Here is an 18,186-nt window from a genome sequence, read left to right as displayed (position 1 = left end):
AGTGTAAGTGAGAAGTGGACTTACAGTTGGTCTGTGTTTCTGTTAAGAAAGAGAGACAAAAAAACGAAAATCATGTTAGAAACTCAAATGAAAACTCTGCAGCACTAAAAAATTTTAGAGAAAAGTATTATTTTAGTCCGTTAAGTATGCCTAATTTTAATTTTAATCCGATAACTATATCCATTTTTATTTAGGTCCAGTAACTTACGAAATTGCTTACTTTTAGTCCTCTGAAAATTTTTCGGACAATTTTACCCCTATGAGTGCATATGGACTAAAACTGCCTTTCAAAAGTTGCATAGGGGTAAAATTGTCCGAAAATTTTCCAGAGGACTAAAAATAAGCAATTTTGTAAGTTACAGAACCTAAACAAAAATGAACATAGTTATCGGACTAAAATTAAAATTAGACATACTTAGCGGACTAAAATAAATTTTTTCCCAAAATTTTAATTTAAATCAGGTGTGGTTGAATCAAAATTAATTCTATAGCAAGTATATCACACCTATACTAACATAAAACAAAAGCCACTTCTTATTTTATAACCGGGGGTTTGTAAATACTACAAAATAAAATTTAAAAATATCAATTATACCCTTAAATATTTGTACCAATATAAATATATATTTAGAAAAATAGTATTTTTAGTCCTATAAGTTATGCCTATGTCACTTTTGGTCCCATTCATTATAGGATCAACACGTTTAGTCCCATAACTTACAAAAATTAGTACTTTTGGTACTCATCACTTTTTCATCCACAATTTAATGGTGTAGGTCACGTGCCTAGCATATTGCCGTTAAAGTATTTCTGATTAGCGGAAAAATTGACCATTTTTCGAATAGTAACAAATAGGTGCTTCATTTGGCCTATTTGTTTCACTTGTAAAAAATATGATTCTTTGTGTTATTCTACTTGACTTCAACTTATAGAAATATGAGAATGATGAGTATCAATTTTTGTGATAATTATTTGCCATGACTTAGAACCATGGTCAAAATAACAAATATTTTAGCCACCCTCACAAAATCATGACCAACAACCATTGCGGGACCGTGATCAATAATTATTTGATACAACTATTTCTTATTAATTATGTCAATTAGCTGTAATTAAATATTATAATTTTTTTTTAGTACAACTTCATGTAATTTATGAGCAATGAGTTATAGTATTCAATATATCAAGATTCAAAACCATAATTAAATGTTATATTTATTTTTGTATGACATACTAAGAGTAAATCCTTGGAAATCTACTTACTATCATATAAACATGAGCAACAAGAAAATTTAGTAAACATGCCTAATTATCAAAATATCAACTACTTATAAATGAACTGACAGCTACTATTAAAGACTAATTCTCTAACATATTAATAGTTTTAAATCAACCAAAACATAATTATTATACTATTTAATCCAACAATTCTAAATCAACCAACAAGTTTAAAGAAGTTAAAGAAACAACATTTACTATTAAAAATAAATTAAAGGGAAATGTATTATTTTAGTCCGCTAAGTATGCCTAATTTTAATTTTAGTTCGATAAGTATGTTCATTTTTGTTTAGGTCTAGTAACTTACGAAATTACTTACTTTAGTCGTCTGGCAGATTTTCGGACAATTTTATTCCTATGCAACTTTTAAAATGCAGTTTTAGTCTATATGCACTCATAGGGATAAAATTGTCCGAAAATCTGCCAGAGGACTCAAAGTAAGCAATTTCGTAAGTTATTTGGACCTAAACAAAAATGGACATAGTTATCAAACTAAAATTAAAATTAGGCATACTTAGCGAACTCAAATAATACTTTTCCCTAAATTAAATACCAACATCGTACGTAGGACTGAAAAACTCGCAACATCTTAATTATGAAACATAAATCTCACCAATTAAACAAGAAATCGTTAGTTACACAAATTGCATGTAATTCGATAGACGTTAAAATTTGAGATCGAAAAAAACAATTCAAACAAGGCCTTACTTTTCTGTGCCACCATCGGTGTCCACGGCCATCGATTCGGCCGTGTCCACGCACCGTCAGGCCAGTGACTCCGTGAAAATGAATCCATCGGCGACAAATATTGTGTTTGCATTTCCAATCCGAGGGATGATAAGGTGCTACTAAATTTCCATATACCTGCAACAAAAATAATAATTCCAAAATCATATTTAAATATAAATATTTAATTTTTTCAATTTCAGACCTCAAATTTAACTCTCTTGGAGTTGCATGGGCCGTTGAACTCCAACGGTCGGATCAAGAACGTCTTGTCCGAAGGAACTCGCAATGTCACTGAGGAAGAAGAAGAACCAGAAACTGCACAAGTTTCTTTCCATGCTTCTGCAAAAGCCTGTGGAAAAACCATGTTTTAAAATTTCCTGACGTTTCCATTGAAATTGTGGAAAAGTTTTTATTTTTCATTTCTTGGAAACGAAAGTAGACGGTAGTTTTGAAATTATTTAGTTTCTTTCGAAACACTCCCATAATGTTAGAATTCGTTTTTTGAGTGTTTTGTTGTATTTTGTGGAGATAAAAAGAGAAAGACAAAGATAAATAAGTGTGTATTAGAGATAGTATATATGTTTGAATTTATTTTTGAAGATAATTTAAAATAAGTATTATATGTTTAATGTTGTGTTTTGGGAGACAAAAATTACTATTTATTGTCAAATCATTATCAAATCATATATTTTTTTATATATATTTATGTATATGTGTGTGTATATATATGTATGTATTTATGCTAAAATAGCTAAAAACACTTAAATAAGGTATTTTTGAATGATGGCAAACATTGGGTATGTTTTAACTTGTCTCGAAAATAATCTTTGCATTTTCTAAAAAAAATTTTCTTTTTTCTAACTGAAGACTTATTTCATACTTTCAGCTATAAATATATACATTATTGATGTCAAACTTATTTTAATGATAATTGATCTGATACTACGCTAAACATAGTATAATGTTATCTAAATATATATCATGTAATCAAATTATATAAATAGATGCGGTTGAACTAAACAGAGATTGAGGTAATATTTTTAAATTTTATTTTTTGATTATTATATATGTATATTTAATTTTATAATTTTTCTCAATGAAATGTGTTAGCAACGAAACTTTAATCCATGAAAAAAGCAAAGGCATGACTACACTGCTCTTTTTTTAAATTTGATGTAGTTACACGTAGATACTCTATAATTTAAAAAATTACATCTAGCACTCCTAAAGTTTATTTATGTATAACAAATAATATAAACAAATTTAATATTTTTTAGCTAACGAAAAAACTTATTTGTTAGATGGAAGCAAATATCAAAAGTACTAGATGTAATTTACCAAACCACATGAATGTATATGTAATTACACCATATTTCAGGGGAGGGGAGTGATTATTCCAAAAACAAAAGCAAGAAACAAGTTAAACCCAAATTGAGTTTGATCAAACCTGAATCAATTATATAACAAATAAAATACACTTGCGATGTGTTTCATATGTAGTTCAGAAAAAATAATCAATCACTGTAACACTGGTGTAGTGATTGATTCATTTGAACTAAACTCGCTCAAATAAAAATTTTCTATATATATAGTCCCCAAAACCCTAAAAAGGCCTTATTTGGTTTCGTTTTCTAGAAACATGACTGTGTATATTACTAACAATATATACAGATTATTCTTTCTCTTTCTTGCAGAAACAAAGAGAAACGTACAGTAGGTTGACAACAGAAGTTTGAACAAAATGGAAACATAATATTTGGTTTCAATTTTGCTTTATCTTCGAGATGGGCCAAAACATGGACAATGTTTGTCTTGATTTGTTTTATCAGTTTTGATGGTGTTTTGAGATATTTTGAAATAGTGCCACATTTATTTTTGTCAAGTGTACACTAATTATAGACCCTACAACTAAAAAAATTATATACATATTTATATTTATATATATATAAAAGACATGATTTGATAATTAGTAGTAGTTTTTATCTCCTACTAAACAACATCAACATACCATACTTATCGTTAAAAACAAATCTAAACATACACACTATTTCTAACACATACTTATTTATCTTTGTTTTTCTCTCTCTATCTCCACAAAACACATCAAAATAAGTTAAAAATGAAACAAAACACAATGAAAGTATCTCACATTGGTGTCGTCGGTTTGTCCGTCGCCAACTGCGCCGTAATGAAGAACGTTGAAAACTCTAGAAGCAGAAGTTGTTAGAAGTAGGACAGAAATTAGAGACAACAAGAACAAGAATGAAGATGAATATGCCATTGAAGAAATTTTGGTAAATTAAGGGGCACGTAATATATATATATATATATATATATAGAGAGAGAGAGAGAGAGAGAGATAACTATATGTACATATGGCTGTAGTTATCTGATGCAATGTTTGCGTTGGGGGAACTTGATGTTGTTTTGAAATTCATGTAGCTGTAGAGTTACTGTCTGAGTGGGAAATATACCTTTAACGAATTTACCTAGACTAGTTGTCAGTGGTGGGATTTATAATTAAAACAAGGGTTAAATGCATGGGGTTATTTGCATTTTGTTTCTATCCTTTTTTCTTTATATATATTTTTTTATCTATTTTTTTTAATTTTGTTGTGTTTTGTATTTTTAGAGAAATAATGGTAGAATAATCTGTCCACATGCATTTATACCTATGAGGGCGGTTCAGAATTGGGTAAAATTATAAGGGTTTGATGTAGATACTCCTAACTTTTTTTTTTAATTTTTTAAAAAAGGTACATAATAAGTTAAATAAACAGAAAAAAAATGGAGAAATTTTCTGCAAAATGGTGAAAAGGTAATTTCAGAAAATTCAATGTTTGATATGCAGACAAATCATTTTACATTACAAGCCAAATGTAATGTTCGCGCAGAAAAAAATACACACATATGTTTGTTGGTGTCGCCAACAATATAAATTAATATACACATGATTTATTTTTTTATTTTTTGTTTTTTGGTTTTGATTAATTTTACCTCTTTTTATACAAATTGAGTGTATTCGGTCTTGTGGTGAAGTTGCGCTCTTTCGTGATTTTTTCATCTGAGTTGCTAGAGCTCAATTTCTTCATTTGGATCAGTGAGTTTTTCTTGTTTTTCCATCTGAGGTTTTTCCAATCTTTGTAGTGTATTGCTGATTTTGTGGTTGTATTGAAGTTTTTTAGTTGTGAATTAAAGTTTAAGTCGTTTAGTTAAGTTTTAGGGTAAATTACATTTTTGGTTCCATAAGTGGACTTGTTTCCAATTTTGATCCCACACTCAAACCAATTCGCATATTGAGTCCCATATATGGCTTTTTTTTTTTTTTTCAATTTGAGGACCTTTGGGGGATTTTCATCCAATTGATAATGACAGCTACTCTCTCCGTTATTTGCTGTTAAATGTAGAGGAAAAATGTGGAGATTTGAAGGGAAAATCAGCAACTTGGTGGGAAAAACTTTATACCATTTTCCTTCTATTTAAGTCTTATTTTTTCATTTATCTCTTGCATTTAGTAGAAAAAATATCACAAAATATGGCTGCTAATAGAGAAGTTTTTTGTCATTGTGGAAGGCTTGCGATTTTAAAACCTCATGAACCAACGACAACCCAGGTAGGAGGTTTTTGGGTGTACAAAAAAAGAACCGGGTGTGATTTTGTTGGGAGGACGTCTGGAACATGTTTTCTTTAATTTTTGTTTATGGAACCAATTTTCTTCTCAAATTCCGTTCTTAATTTTGATTAATTTGAAAAACTTCCGAAGCTTCCGGCTAAGTTTCATCTTTCGAAGCTTCCGACTACTGACTAACTGGTACAAAAAGAGAGATTAAAACTCTTGGAAACTTTCTATCTCTCCCGCAGGCAATTGGTTAAACCACTGTTATGCCCCCCTAGCGAAGGTAGTGACAAAAGCACGGCATTTGATCCTATCCATGTACTTGTGGAGGAAGGTTTCATTCTCAAAGTGCGAGAACGCTCTTGTGGATTAGTAGTGCCATCATATTCAGCAATGGTTGAGGTACGACAATTTTCTGGGAGTCCGTCTGCCATCACTGTGTATGTGAAGGGGACACTTTGCTGCTCATCTTCGGGAGCCCCTGCAATTTGGTACTGGACATCTTAGAGGCCCTTCTAAAAGCATTCCAAACGCGCAAGCCACTGCGAGCGGATCTCCTGAGAAGCCAATGGGGGGTCCTTATCTTTCAACCACTGGAGGCGCGGGTACGGGGATGCCTCCCTCAACTTCTTCTTCAGGGGTGTCCACATCAGACGGAGTGGTTGTGCAGGTGGGGACCAGTGTTGCCACCTACTCTCGAATAGCCGTCGAAACTACTACTGAATAGCTCCCAACAGGGCGGGGGATAATTTTCTCGAGGAAGTGCTACGTCTTGGATTGTTAGCCACAGAACCTACAGTTCTAGGAGGTGGTGGCACTGGTGCTAAAGGTGCTGGGTTAGAACCTCTAATGGTCAGGGCTAGGGATGTCTCTACAAGAACTTACAAAGCCAGAGCGTTGCCAACTGCCTCCACAGCTTTCTGCTTGTTTGCGGTGTTCCTAGGAATCTCCATTATAACTCACGTCTTAAACTCTTTGTTCTCACAGACGACGCCAATTGATGCGTGAAAAAACAACACTGGTCTAACGAGCTTGGACTTTGGTGATGGGCTCGGGCCAACACATAAAAGGACTTGAGAGACGAAACCTGCAAATCAACATCTTAACACTCCGACACTCAAGTTAGTATTGAATTTAAGAGAAAATAATTGCGAAAAGTAAATCGTAATGAGAAATTGATTTATGATTATCTAATCTATGAGAAAATTCGTGCTAATAGTGCAATTAGAATGCAAAGTAAGAATTGACAGTAATATTTCAGAGTTTAGAAGGTGTCCCTTGCTTGGGGACTAAACCTGTATTTATAAAGGGATGTCTTCCTGCAATGAGAGTCTTCACATTTTCCTTAATTTCCGGATAAAGAGGGTGAAAGTTGTTTGGATAAGTCTTGATCTGTCTATCTGCTGTTAGGTTTGTTTTCTGAAGACCTCTATTTGAGTTAGGGGAGATATTTCATCCGTGAGGACTTCTAGTTGTTGAGGGAGTCCCAGCTGCCAAAGAGTCCAAGGCTTTAGGGCGGGGCGGCTTCTCTAGAACCGTATCCTCTATGCTGGCTGAGGGGGTACACTTGGTGAGCTAAGTGTGTGCCGTGTGGACATGTGGGCACATGCCTTGGCCCAAACATCTTTGGTTGGGCCTTTGTTCTGGGTTACTTTCATGGGTACATTAAGTCTCCTCCTCCTTGCATGTTGTGGACTTCATTGGGCGGTTTCGTGCTCTTGGGCATTTTTATTCCTTCTTGGACTAGATTTATCTGAGCCCCATGTATCAGTTATAATTTTTTCAATTTAATTTTATTTGTTATGATTTCTCATATTGCATGCCATATTTTTTATTTTCGGCCTCATGTGCATTTTTCGTCCAATAATTAATGAAAAATCTACAAAAATTCACTTGAGACTATTAACGGCTTCGTCAATTTTTGGACTAAAAATGCACGTAAGAACTAAAATTAAAAAAAATAATTCATAAAATATAATATAAAAGATTCTAACATATGGGGCAAACATGCTATTTTCTTAAATATAAGCTACTGACTATTATTACAAACGCCTGCTTAGAGTAGCCGGTGGACCAAGCAATTGGGATGGATTAAGAAAAAAAAGATCCCATGTAATGGGCTCGCCCAATGTGCTTATGGGCCTAGTAATTAATTTCTTGGAGGCCCAATATTTGCTACTGTAGTGTTTCTTGCAACCTCATTTCTTGCCTATTTTTTTAATATTTAATTTTATTTTTTTAATTTATCATGTAACTTCCCACTCTTCTATTTTTACGACTTCCGTAAGTCGAAAAAGTTGTAATTTTGTCAAGTTCAGAATACTTTTCGGGACTTTTAGATTGATGAATTGAAATTTAAGGGGAATCAAATTATTTTATTTTTAAAAAAATTAAAAATTTATTAATATCCAATAAAATATAATTTTAAATTAAAATTGAAGAATTTGAAATTTTTTAAATTTAAAAAATCATCCAAATACAAGGTTAGAGAAAAGAAACATTACTGAAAATCCATAAAGTACAATTATATTATCTAGAAAATTTAACATGTATTTTAGACTATTTATTAAGATGATAGAGATTTCATTTAAAAATATAATATTTATTTTCTGCAACACATTGAGTGTGTTCTTATTGCAAGCAAAGGAAAATTTTAATTTAAATTAAGCTTGGCTCAATCTGAATTAATAATTATTGTGTGATTAATTACATGAGACATATATCACGTTTATTTTATAATTAATTTAGTTCAAGTAAATTTAATTTGAATAAAAATATTGGGTGCAAATAATACTAGAATTAGGTGATAAGTTTGATCCATCATTTCAAAAAAGGAATATATATATATATATATATATATATATATATATATATATATATATATATATATATATATATATTTGATCCATCATTTCAAAAAAGGAATATATATATATATATATATATATATATATATGATGAAGATGTGATAGTGGGCATGATTTTCTTGATCCTTCTCATTAGTCTTCATGAAATGACACCTTACCCTTATCACGAAAATTATGCAACTTTGATTAGAAATTTAATATAGTAAATTAGGTAGATAGTCTTTTTACAATAATAAACAATGTAAAATACTATATTATTTTTAAGTATTGGTCAACATATAACTATACAAGCATTATTAAGATAAATACTTCCATCTACTAGATTTATGAGTTATGTAAAATTTATTATATTTTTATAATTCTCGCCAACTATTTTAATTATCTTACTAATTGGGTCTTTCCGAGAATTTTCAACAAATTCTAACCCGATTTTTAATTGCTCTATTATAAAATCAAGAAAATACTAAAAATGTAACATATCTCGTCGTGTTTTAATTGCTGTCGAATTGCTGTCATGATCACCTGTTGGATTACACCTAACAAAGCTGGAGAAAGCTCTCTTGAGGTGACGTCCGAAGAAGTGCTTCGTCTTGGAGGATCAACAGTAAAGTCCACCACTGCAGGAGGTGGTATTGGCGCAGACAAGGCTGGGCGGATCCTCCACCAATCAGGGTCAAAGAAGTTCCTGCAAAGGTTGATTATTGCCGGGTGTCTCACGGCCTTTTGCTTACTAGTGGGGTTGCTGGAGTTCTTTATGCTAACTCACGTCTTTAACTCAAGTTCATACAGGGGCGCTAATTAATGCATGCGATTTTAGCACGGGTCCAACAATCTTAGGTCTTGATGATGGACTTGAGCTAATTAAGCATAAGAACTTGAGAAATAGTACCTGCAAAACAACACGTGAGCACTCTAACGCTCAAGTTATTTCCGGATTTAAGAATATATAATTGTAAAAGTAAATCGTGACGAGAAATTGAGATATAAGTAAGAAATTCACGAGGAAAATATGGTTAAAATGTGAGTTGATAGTGGCAGCAAGAATAGCAAAGCAATTTTCAGATTTTGGAAGGTGTCCCCATTGGGGGATGGTACCTGTATTTTTAGCGGGGACGTCCTCTTCATAGGGACTCTGCACTTTACCTGTATTTTCAAAAAAAGAGGGCAAGATACCCGTGGATAAGGCATGATTCCATCTTATCTTAAGTTGTTCAGCACGTCTTTCCTTGGGGGAGGACTCCTATTTTGTAGGTAATTCTTCTAGGTCAAGGAGTCTTGCATTATGTTTAGATTTGTGTTTTAGTTATTTTTTTTTGTGTTTTGAAAATAGAGAGAGAAAAATAGAGATAAGTGAGTGTATGTTGAAAATAGATGATATGTTCGGATTTGTGCTTTGAGAAAATTTAAAATATTTTAAAATAAGTGGTGTAGGTTTGATGTTGGGATTTGAGAGACAAAAATCACTGTTCATTGTCAAATCATATATTTTTATATATAAATATGTATATATATAAATATTTTATGTTTAATATTTTACTTTTGGGAGACAAAAATTACTGTTTATTGTCAAATCATGTCTGTTTTATATTATGTATATATATAAATGTGTATATATATATTATATATAGAAAGTTGAAAAATAGAAAAAACACGTAGATAAGGTGTAAAAACACAAAAATAAACATTGAGTGTGTTTTATCTTGTCCCGAAAAATGCGAAGTAACAAATCCAAACAAAGCCTTGAGTTTTGGGGATCCCTCCCTTCTCGTGGGCTAGGTTTGAAGGGCAGACCCATGGTCTGGCTAGCCTTTTACTGGACTTCCCTTTTGACCGAGTCTGGTAATCCTTCAATGGGTCGTCTTCATTATGGACTAATGAGCTCGGCTTGAGCTTCGTGACCTCTTTTCGACCAAGTGCTTTTCGACCATATACATAAAAAACTAAACTATTTCCTAAATTGTGCGTTAATTCCCACGTAATTAAAAACATTGGTTATTGACAATAGAAGTTAATTGTAAGAACCCTAACAAACACACATGACATAGGCCCAATTCTCCTCGATGGGTTCGCGAAGCGTGCCTCTTGTTTTTTCATTTGTGTAACAAATAAATAATAATAATTATAGTAATTGTATTTATATATATATAAATATATATCATGTGACCGATTGATGTGAAATGTATGATGTGTGTGTGTATATATATATATATATATAATGTTATTAACTTGGATTTCAATCAAATTGAAATTTCATTCTAGCTAATTATTTATTTATAGGACAGAATAAAGAAGGTGAGGGATACTTGTGGGGTCATATTGCAATTTTTCAAAGATGGTGGTTAAGTATCAAAATCAAGGGTCCTAGCGTAACTGTGAGTATTTGGCGGCCCCCACATCATAATCCAGCAGTTCAATTACTGTGATGCAACTGAGCATGACAATTGTTCGGGTTTGAGGCGAAATTGAGAAAACTCAAAATTTGAGTTGTCAAGAAATTAGTTGTCAATAAATTTTTAAACTCGAGACCCGACCCAGATCCAAATTCAATAAGTTGGACTACGTGGTCATATTAGAATTTGGAACCCGCCCCGGAACTCCAATTAAAACTTCAAAACCCATACCATTTGGGGAGAATTCGGATCGAGTGCGAACCCAATGCCATCCCTAAATAAGATGGTTTTAATTTTTAATTCTTTCATATGCCATTATTATAGAAGAAAAGGGGACACCACATCTCTTTTCACAGAAAAAGGGAAATTAATTGAATTTTTTATTTCAAATTTTATTTTATTTTTTTATATTTAGATATATATACAAGAATTATATTATTTATTTATTTTTATAAAAAATTATACACAACTTTCTTTCACCCATGCCTGTGTTATGCTAACGCTAGCTAGTCAACCACTAGAGATGGGGGGTTTCAATATTTTTTGTCATCTATTTTATTTAATTGAATTTGGTCAAAATAAATTGTATATTAGTTATATCTATATGTATTATGATATTGTTATATAATTAATTCAAATTCGATCAAATACGACTCAAATAAAAAAATTTCGTTAGTCTAATAACTAGTGGCGTGTGAAAGAGAGAGAGGATAAAGTCTTTTTTTTTTTTTTTGTAAAGGTAAATTTCATTAAGTAAAAAAAACATAATAATACAATACATCTTGCTTAATCTAAGTAGTTTCCTCGATAGGTCAAGGAATCCGCCATAAGCGATAAAGCGCACAAGTGCTAATAGCAGTAGGTAATTCGACACTAAGAATACTATGCTGCACATCTCGAACCATTAGCACACCCACAGTGCGTGTATCTCCATCAAATCGCCTAACGTTGCGCTTACACCAGATATGGTACACATACGAGACCAAAAGAGCGCGGTAGGCTGTAGAAACATAGTGGATAAAGTCTTTTAGCATCGTCTGCAAATTATTTAAAATAAGCACTTATTAATTCATTAATAAAAATAATATGTATAGAACATTATTGCTTTATATTTTCATTTTTTAACAATTTAAATTAAATTGATTTAAGTAAAAAACTATAAACAATTTTTATAAATTTCTGCCGTTTATTCATAAAAACAGTAAATATTCAATCATTTTCTCAAATTATTCAGCTTCCGATTATTCATCTCCACTTTATATTTTTTATTTTTAAATACTATCAATTTTTACTATTGTTTGACTATAGACTTTCTCTATAATTTTTTTAGGTAAATTATAACGAGTCTTCGTGATATTTAACATAACTATAAATATTCTCTTATTATTTGAAAATTTATCAGCACTCCCTGATATTTTGCATGATGACAATACTTTCTTATTGTTTGAAAATTTACTAATACATTTTGATTTGTTATAGAGAATCGATTAAAATGTCCTTAGGCTATAAATTATAATTTTATTTATTTTTTAAAAATATTTAATTTGTTTATGGACAAGAATGGCAAGGGAAAATTTCACCTTATCAACTTATTTTACTTTTATTTAAAAAATATAAAGAAAAAGAAAATATTAAGAACAAAGTGATATGTTTACACGTTTGTTCAATAATTACATAATTCTATCAAATATTAAAAAGTATTGATAATTTTTAAATAATTATATCAAATATCACGATAATTTATTATAATTCACCTTTTATGTTTTCTTTTTTCCCTTTGAAGCTATTACAAACAAACCATTCTTATATTCAGCACACATCCACGCCCACAGCCACAATCACGGCCTGAGAGAGAGAGAGAGAGAGAGAGAGAGAGTAATACTCAAGAGGGAGAAAGAGAACCATGAGTAGTTTTCTTCTGGCAAAGAAAACCCACTGATTTTCATGCACAACCCTCTTTAACAAAGCAATTACAGTGGGCTTGTTATCAATTTTACAGAAGCTGAAAGGTGAAGAAGAGAGGAAAAATATGATCTTTTTAGTGGGGGGCAAAGAAAAAGTGTGCCCACTATGAGTTAAAAGGCATTGAGAGAGAGAGAGAGATCACTCTTTCTCTTACTCATATTTTATTTTATTTTTCTCTTCAGGTACTGTCCCTTGTCTGCATGTAGTGCATTGATTCTTTATGATGAAAACAATGAAAAGAGAGCAGTTCTTGCTGAATTAGTAATAGTTGGCAGGGGAGGAAACAAACAAAACAGAGAGGAAAAGGAAACACCCCCCCCCCCCCCCGAAGGAAAAAAAAAGGGGAAGGAAAGAAAGAGTGAAAAAAGATATAGAAGCTTTATGTAATCTATTTTGTTTGGATGTGTTAATGCCTAGTACTGATGATGACTACTGAGATGGGTTTTGAATGTCGGTTCTAAGAGTGTAGAGAGAGGGTTCCTCCGGAGGAGAAAAATACTGAATAATTACTAGAAATTGAGGGGAAAAAGCTCAAGAATTTGCTCTTTTCCTTCCTAATCTCTTTCTCTGTTCAAAATTCAGTGTGTTCTATGAATCTTTTGGTAGTTAAACTGTCGTAGTTAGTGTTAAAGGTAGAGTCTTTCATTGTATTCAAGGCTTGAATCATTGAACCTGTTATTTCTACCATAAAGTTTTCTTGGAGGTGGTGTTTTTGCATCTTTTTGCAACAGAGGGGAACTTTCAGGTGTGTTCTTGTTTCTTAGTGTGTGTTTTTGTGTGTGAGAAGTGTTTGATTTTTATGCGTGAAGTGGAAAGTTGATATCTATCACCTTTATTCTGTGTACGGAGGAGTGATTTGGGTTTAGTTCTTGAGCTGGAGATGGCAGATTATGGCTCTTCACAATCTCCTAAGGGGGATTGTAGACAGCCCAGTTGCTCATATTTGTGTTCACCTAGGTTGTGCACTGGTTTTCTCTCAAAGGGTTGTAGTGACACTGAACTGATCAGTCTAAGTAGTCCAACTTCAATTCTTGATAGCAAACCATTTTCTGCTGTCAAAAACCCCTTTTGGTCTGATAAAAACACACCCAAAACTCCCAAACAAGAATGTAAGAATCTTTGGGAGAAATTGGACTCAAGAAGGGTTGGTCTTGGCCTTGTGGATGCCCTCATTGATGAGAAATCTGAACCGAATTCGTCGAAATGCGATAGCCGGATTATTCTTTTTGGTTCACAGTTGAAGATTCAAGTCCCTCCCCTGCATCTTTCCCCTAATGAGTCACCAAAATCTCCTTGTGATTTTGGGATCAAGAGCAGGCATCCTCATGTGGGTTCATTTTCATCTGGATTATCCCCTTCTACTGTGAGGAAACCTCCATGTGGTTTTTCTAGCCTCTCTGCTAGTGAAATGGAGCTCTCAGAGGACTACACGTGTGTGATATCCTATGGCCCGAACCCGAGAACTACCCATATATTTGATGATTGCATTGTTGAGAGCTGCTGTGGGGTTGTGAAGATCTCCGAATCAAGAAAAGAAAACAGGTCGTTGTCGGATCAACCGTTGAGTTATCCATCCGAGAGGTTCCTCAGTTTTTGCTACAATTGCAAGAAGAATCTTGGACATGGGAAAGATATTTACATGTACAGGTCTAGCTGCGAACTCAACTCATGATCATGTGGTTAACATTTCATTTTGTTTGAATATGTATGTGTATAAAATGGTTGATCAATCTCGTTTATTTGTAAATCGTGAGTACTTTCATGTGAAGATATTATCGTGCAATTTATCAATGCACGTTTTATCAACAATTACACTTTTACGTTTAAGTTTAGGATGTCCTTGCAGTTTGTTTTTGACAATGATGTTCTTTCAGGGTTGAGAAGGCTTTCTGTAGCAGCGAATGTCGTTACAAAGAGATGATGCTCGAGGAGGAGGGGACAGGAACCTCGGAGGCAGACTATGTTTATGGTACTTCTTCATGACACCTAGTTAACTTGCCTCATCAGGGTAATATTTACGTTATCCCGATAAGTTTTTCAAAATCATTGTTGCTCGTTCCATGAGGTGAACTGCGCTCAGACACACATAAATGAATGAAATTAAGATAGTATAATGTTCCATGATTTGAGTTGTTTTGGTGTTTTTACGTAGTCTTTGTTGTAGATGGACTTCAAATCCAAGATTTTGGGTTTGGTTTTGTCTGAAAGAAGGATGGATGTGTTGAGTGATTGGTATATTATGTTCTTGGTGTTTGAAGTTGATAGAGATGATGATCATAATGATATTTGCCTAGGAGCGTGTTTGGCTAAACTTATTTAAAAAATATCTTATAAGTCCGAATATCTTATAAGATGCTTTTCAAAATTTATAAGATACACTGTATATAATATATATGTATAATATATAATATAAATGTATATATCACTTTAAGCGGCGGTGGTGGCGTCTAGACTGTTCTGGATGACGTTGTCGCCGCCTGCTCACAAAGGAGGCAAACTCGCCGTCGCTCCTTTCTGTGGCCCCCGCAGAAGGGGGCGTCGTTGCCCTTGTCGCCATCGCCCCCTCCAGGAAGGGGCGGCAGCTAGATCTAGGGTGACGTCTCCCCTGTAGCTCTAGAGAAGAAGGGTGACCTCCGTCAGCCAAGCACCATCGCCTGCCACTACATGCCGGAGAAGGAGAAGAAAGTAAAAAAAAAAATTATTTTTTTAAAATAAAGTAAAAATAATTTAAACTTTTTAAAATTTTAAATACTTAATTTAAATATTATTTATAATAAATAATATAAATTAAAATAATTAATATTAATTTTTAGATACTTTGATATTTAATTAGTATATTTTATAAGTAAATAAAATAATTCAAATTAATAATAATTTAATTGAATTAATAATATATAATTATTATAAGTAACTTTTATACATTGCATATAAATTTTGAATTTGAAAAGTGAAACTTTGTATCTTAAATTTGTATTATGATTTTTAAATTCAAAATTTTTTAATTTTTTAAAGAATTTATATACTTCTTTAGGTGTTTATATATTTAAATTAATATATTTCATAAATAAATATAACTTATTATAATATATTTGGAATCAACAAATAATTTAAATTAATTAAACATATTAAAATAAAATAATAATATAAATAAATCAACTTCAAATATATTTAAATGTGAAAGAAATGGGCAAATTGAATATTATATACTTAAAGTAACCCCAAGAAAGGCCAAAAAATGAAGTCCGCTCGCACAGTAAACGAGTGTCAGACACTCTACTTTAATTTTTAAATGAGAGAAGGTTTTTTACTATATTTTACAAAATACAGCGAATTTTCTACTTATTAAATTAACACAGGGGATTTCTCGCTATTTCACCAGAACACAGGGGCTGTTATGCAATTTACCCTTTTTTCAATCAGTAATATCATTTTACATGTAAGTAATTGGACATAGTTTTCGATCTAAAATTACTTGTATAATACAAACAATATATTCAACTAATTTTTTATTTTTTTTTAAGTAATATCATTTTAGACCTAAATACTTTAACATAGGTTTTGATTTAAAATGAATTATATAATACGAAAAATACATTCAACTAATTTTTTTTTCAATAAGTAATATCATTTTAGATGTTCCAACATAGTTTTTAATTTAAAATATACAAATAATACATTAAATTAATTTTATTTTTTTTTCAAAAGGACAGTATCATTTTAAAGGAAAAATTATTTTAATAATAAATACAAGAAAAATAAGAAATTACCAAAATAGCGTGGTTTCAAAACTTTTACAAATCAAGGCATAACTGCTGCTTGAGGCAACGGTTCTTGCCCTTTAAAGAAAAAACCATGAAAAGTGGCCAAGCCAGGTGCTTAGGCTGACTTGTTGAGAACTGCGAGGCGAGACATCGGTTCTCTAGAGAACCGATATCCTTCTCGACAATCACGCGGAAGATTTTGCATGCATGCAAAATTTATTGAATTTTATAGCGGTTCTTCATGTATTAATATTCCGCTACGTCCTCTCCTTGTTCTTGTGACTTGAAGTAACAGCACCGAGCAAATATTTTTAAAAAATAATTATTATTAGAATATATTTTATCGAAATATTAATTTCAATTCTAATAATAAATTTAATATTTTTTTAAATATAACGGGCAAAAAATTTAACAAAACTGACATTGCATGTTTATTACCAAAACGGGAATGGGCTAGGGTTATGAACTTATAATCTGATGATCGAGTCGATTCTATGATTATAAGTTCATTCCATACCGAATCGGGCCGGAATAGGGTTATATACATTCTCAATGGGTCATTCGAGCGTATTTAAATAAATACTATGTTTACATATGGATCCCTACGTCGTTCCATTCCATTTAGGATTAGGAATGGGCGTAATTGGACCTGCTTTTTCCATATCTTTCATTATTTTTAGGACCCTATTCACCTCTTTCAGCTTCTATTGAATCGAGAAATAAAATAGGTTTGATTGGCTTTTTCATATATACATAAGGCATTCTCCGGATAATTCAAATCAAAGCAATTGGATGTCCAACTCGGGCCTATATGACCGATCAATAGAAATACTCCACCTTTGTCATATATTCCATGATCTATAATTTATTTATAATTAAAATTAATTTTTCTTAATAGTTACCAATTAGTCTTTCGATTTTGTGTAAAATCCTACGAACGCCACATGAAAATCCAAATATTTAATAAATATTGTTAAGGTTTAACTTTTTAAAACTTATTTTTAACTCTTCAAATAAAAAATTACAAACTTAAATTTGTTTTATTATATTTTCAAATTGAAAAGTTCTATAAAACTTATTTATAATTTTGGTTTTTTTTAAGTACTATTAGAAAAGAGTCTGTTTATTTTAAGTTAATTAATATGTTATTATGTTCGCAAGAGTTCAAAGTTTTCATTATTTGCATAACAGAATTATTATATATCAGCACAAAATAATATAGAACAATTTTTTTTTTGTTTGGAAAAAGGACTAGTTTGACAATTTTACAAACTTAAGGAATAAAATCAAACTTATTGGCCATTTCACCCTCCAAAAGTATTAAAATCCAGCCACATCTTTGCCGAAAAATTATCAAATGGACCATATTGAGATAAAAACTAAAATTTAAAGATGTTAAAATCAAGAAATAAACTTTAAAAACTAAAATAATTCTAAACAAAAATTTAAGGGATCAAACATAACATTTACTCTCTCTGTCTCTCTCTCTCTCTACATATATATGTAGAGAGAGAGAGACAGAGAGAGAGATCGGCAGGGGTGGGCAGATCTAGACACAATGGGGCGGCGCATTTTGGGGG

General features: G+C 31.9%; 2 protein-coding genes across 2 annotated transcripts in view; one reads left to right on the top strand and one right to left on the bottom strand.

The window, feature by feature from the left end:
• The window catches only part of LOC105157084 (probable polygalacturonase At3g15720), a 5,567-nt gene extending 3,224 nt beyond the window's left edge, over positions 1 to 2,343 (bottom strand). The window contains exons 1-2 of the mRNA XM_020693055.1: positions 1,987 to 2,343; positions 25 to 39 (exon numbers count right to left, since the gene is read on the bottom strand). Of these exons, the coding sequence (XP_020548714.1) occupies positions 25 to 39; positions 1,987 to 2,172 (201 nt within the window). The 5' untranslated portion in view covers positions 2,173 to 2,343. The remainder of the gene's footprint in view (positions 1 to 24; positions 40 to 1,986) is intronic.
• On the top strand, positions 12,704 to 15,111 carry LOC105157011 (protein MARD1-like). The gene is made up of 2 exons (XM_011073302.2): positions 12,704 to 14,492; positions 14,720 to 15,111. Exons 1-2 carry the CDS (start codon positions 13,726 to 13,728, stop codon positions 14,826 to 14,828), a joined length of 876 nt encoding a protein of 291 aa, XP_011071604.1. The 5' UTR covers positions 12,704 to 13,725; the 3' UTR covers positions 14,829 to 15,111.

The sequence above is a fragment of the Sesamum indicum genome, linkage group LG3, assembly GCF_000512975.1.
Source record: "Sesamum indicum cultivar Zhongzhi No. 13 linkage group LG3, S_indicum_v1.0, whole genome shotgun sequence".
Classification (NCBI taxonomy): domain Eukaryota; kingdom Viridiplantae; phylum Streptophyta; class Magnoliopsida; order Lamiales; family Pedaliaceae; genus Sesamum; species Sesamum indicum.
This window is presented reverse-complemented; position numbering and strand designations above follow the sequence as displayed.

What these genes read in the sequence shown, in the direction of transcription:
- LOC105157011 (XM_011073302.2), top strand. Translation starts at nt 13,726, where the DNA reads ATGGCAGATTATGGCTCTTCACAATCTCCTAAGGGGGATTGTAGACAG. An exon ending in AAAGATATTTACATGTACAG is followed by an intron (nt 14,493 to 14,719) that starts GTCTAGCTGCGA and finishes ATGTTCTTTCAG; the next exon opens with GGTTGAGAAGGCTTTCTGTA.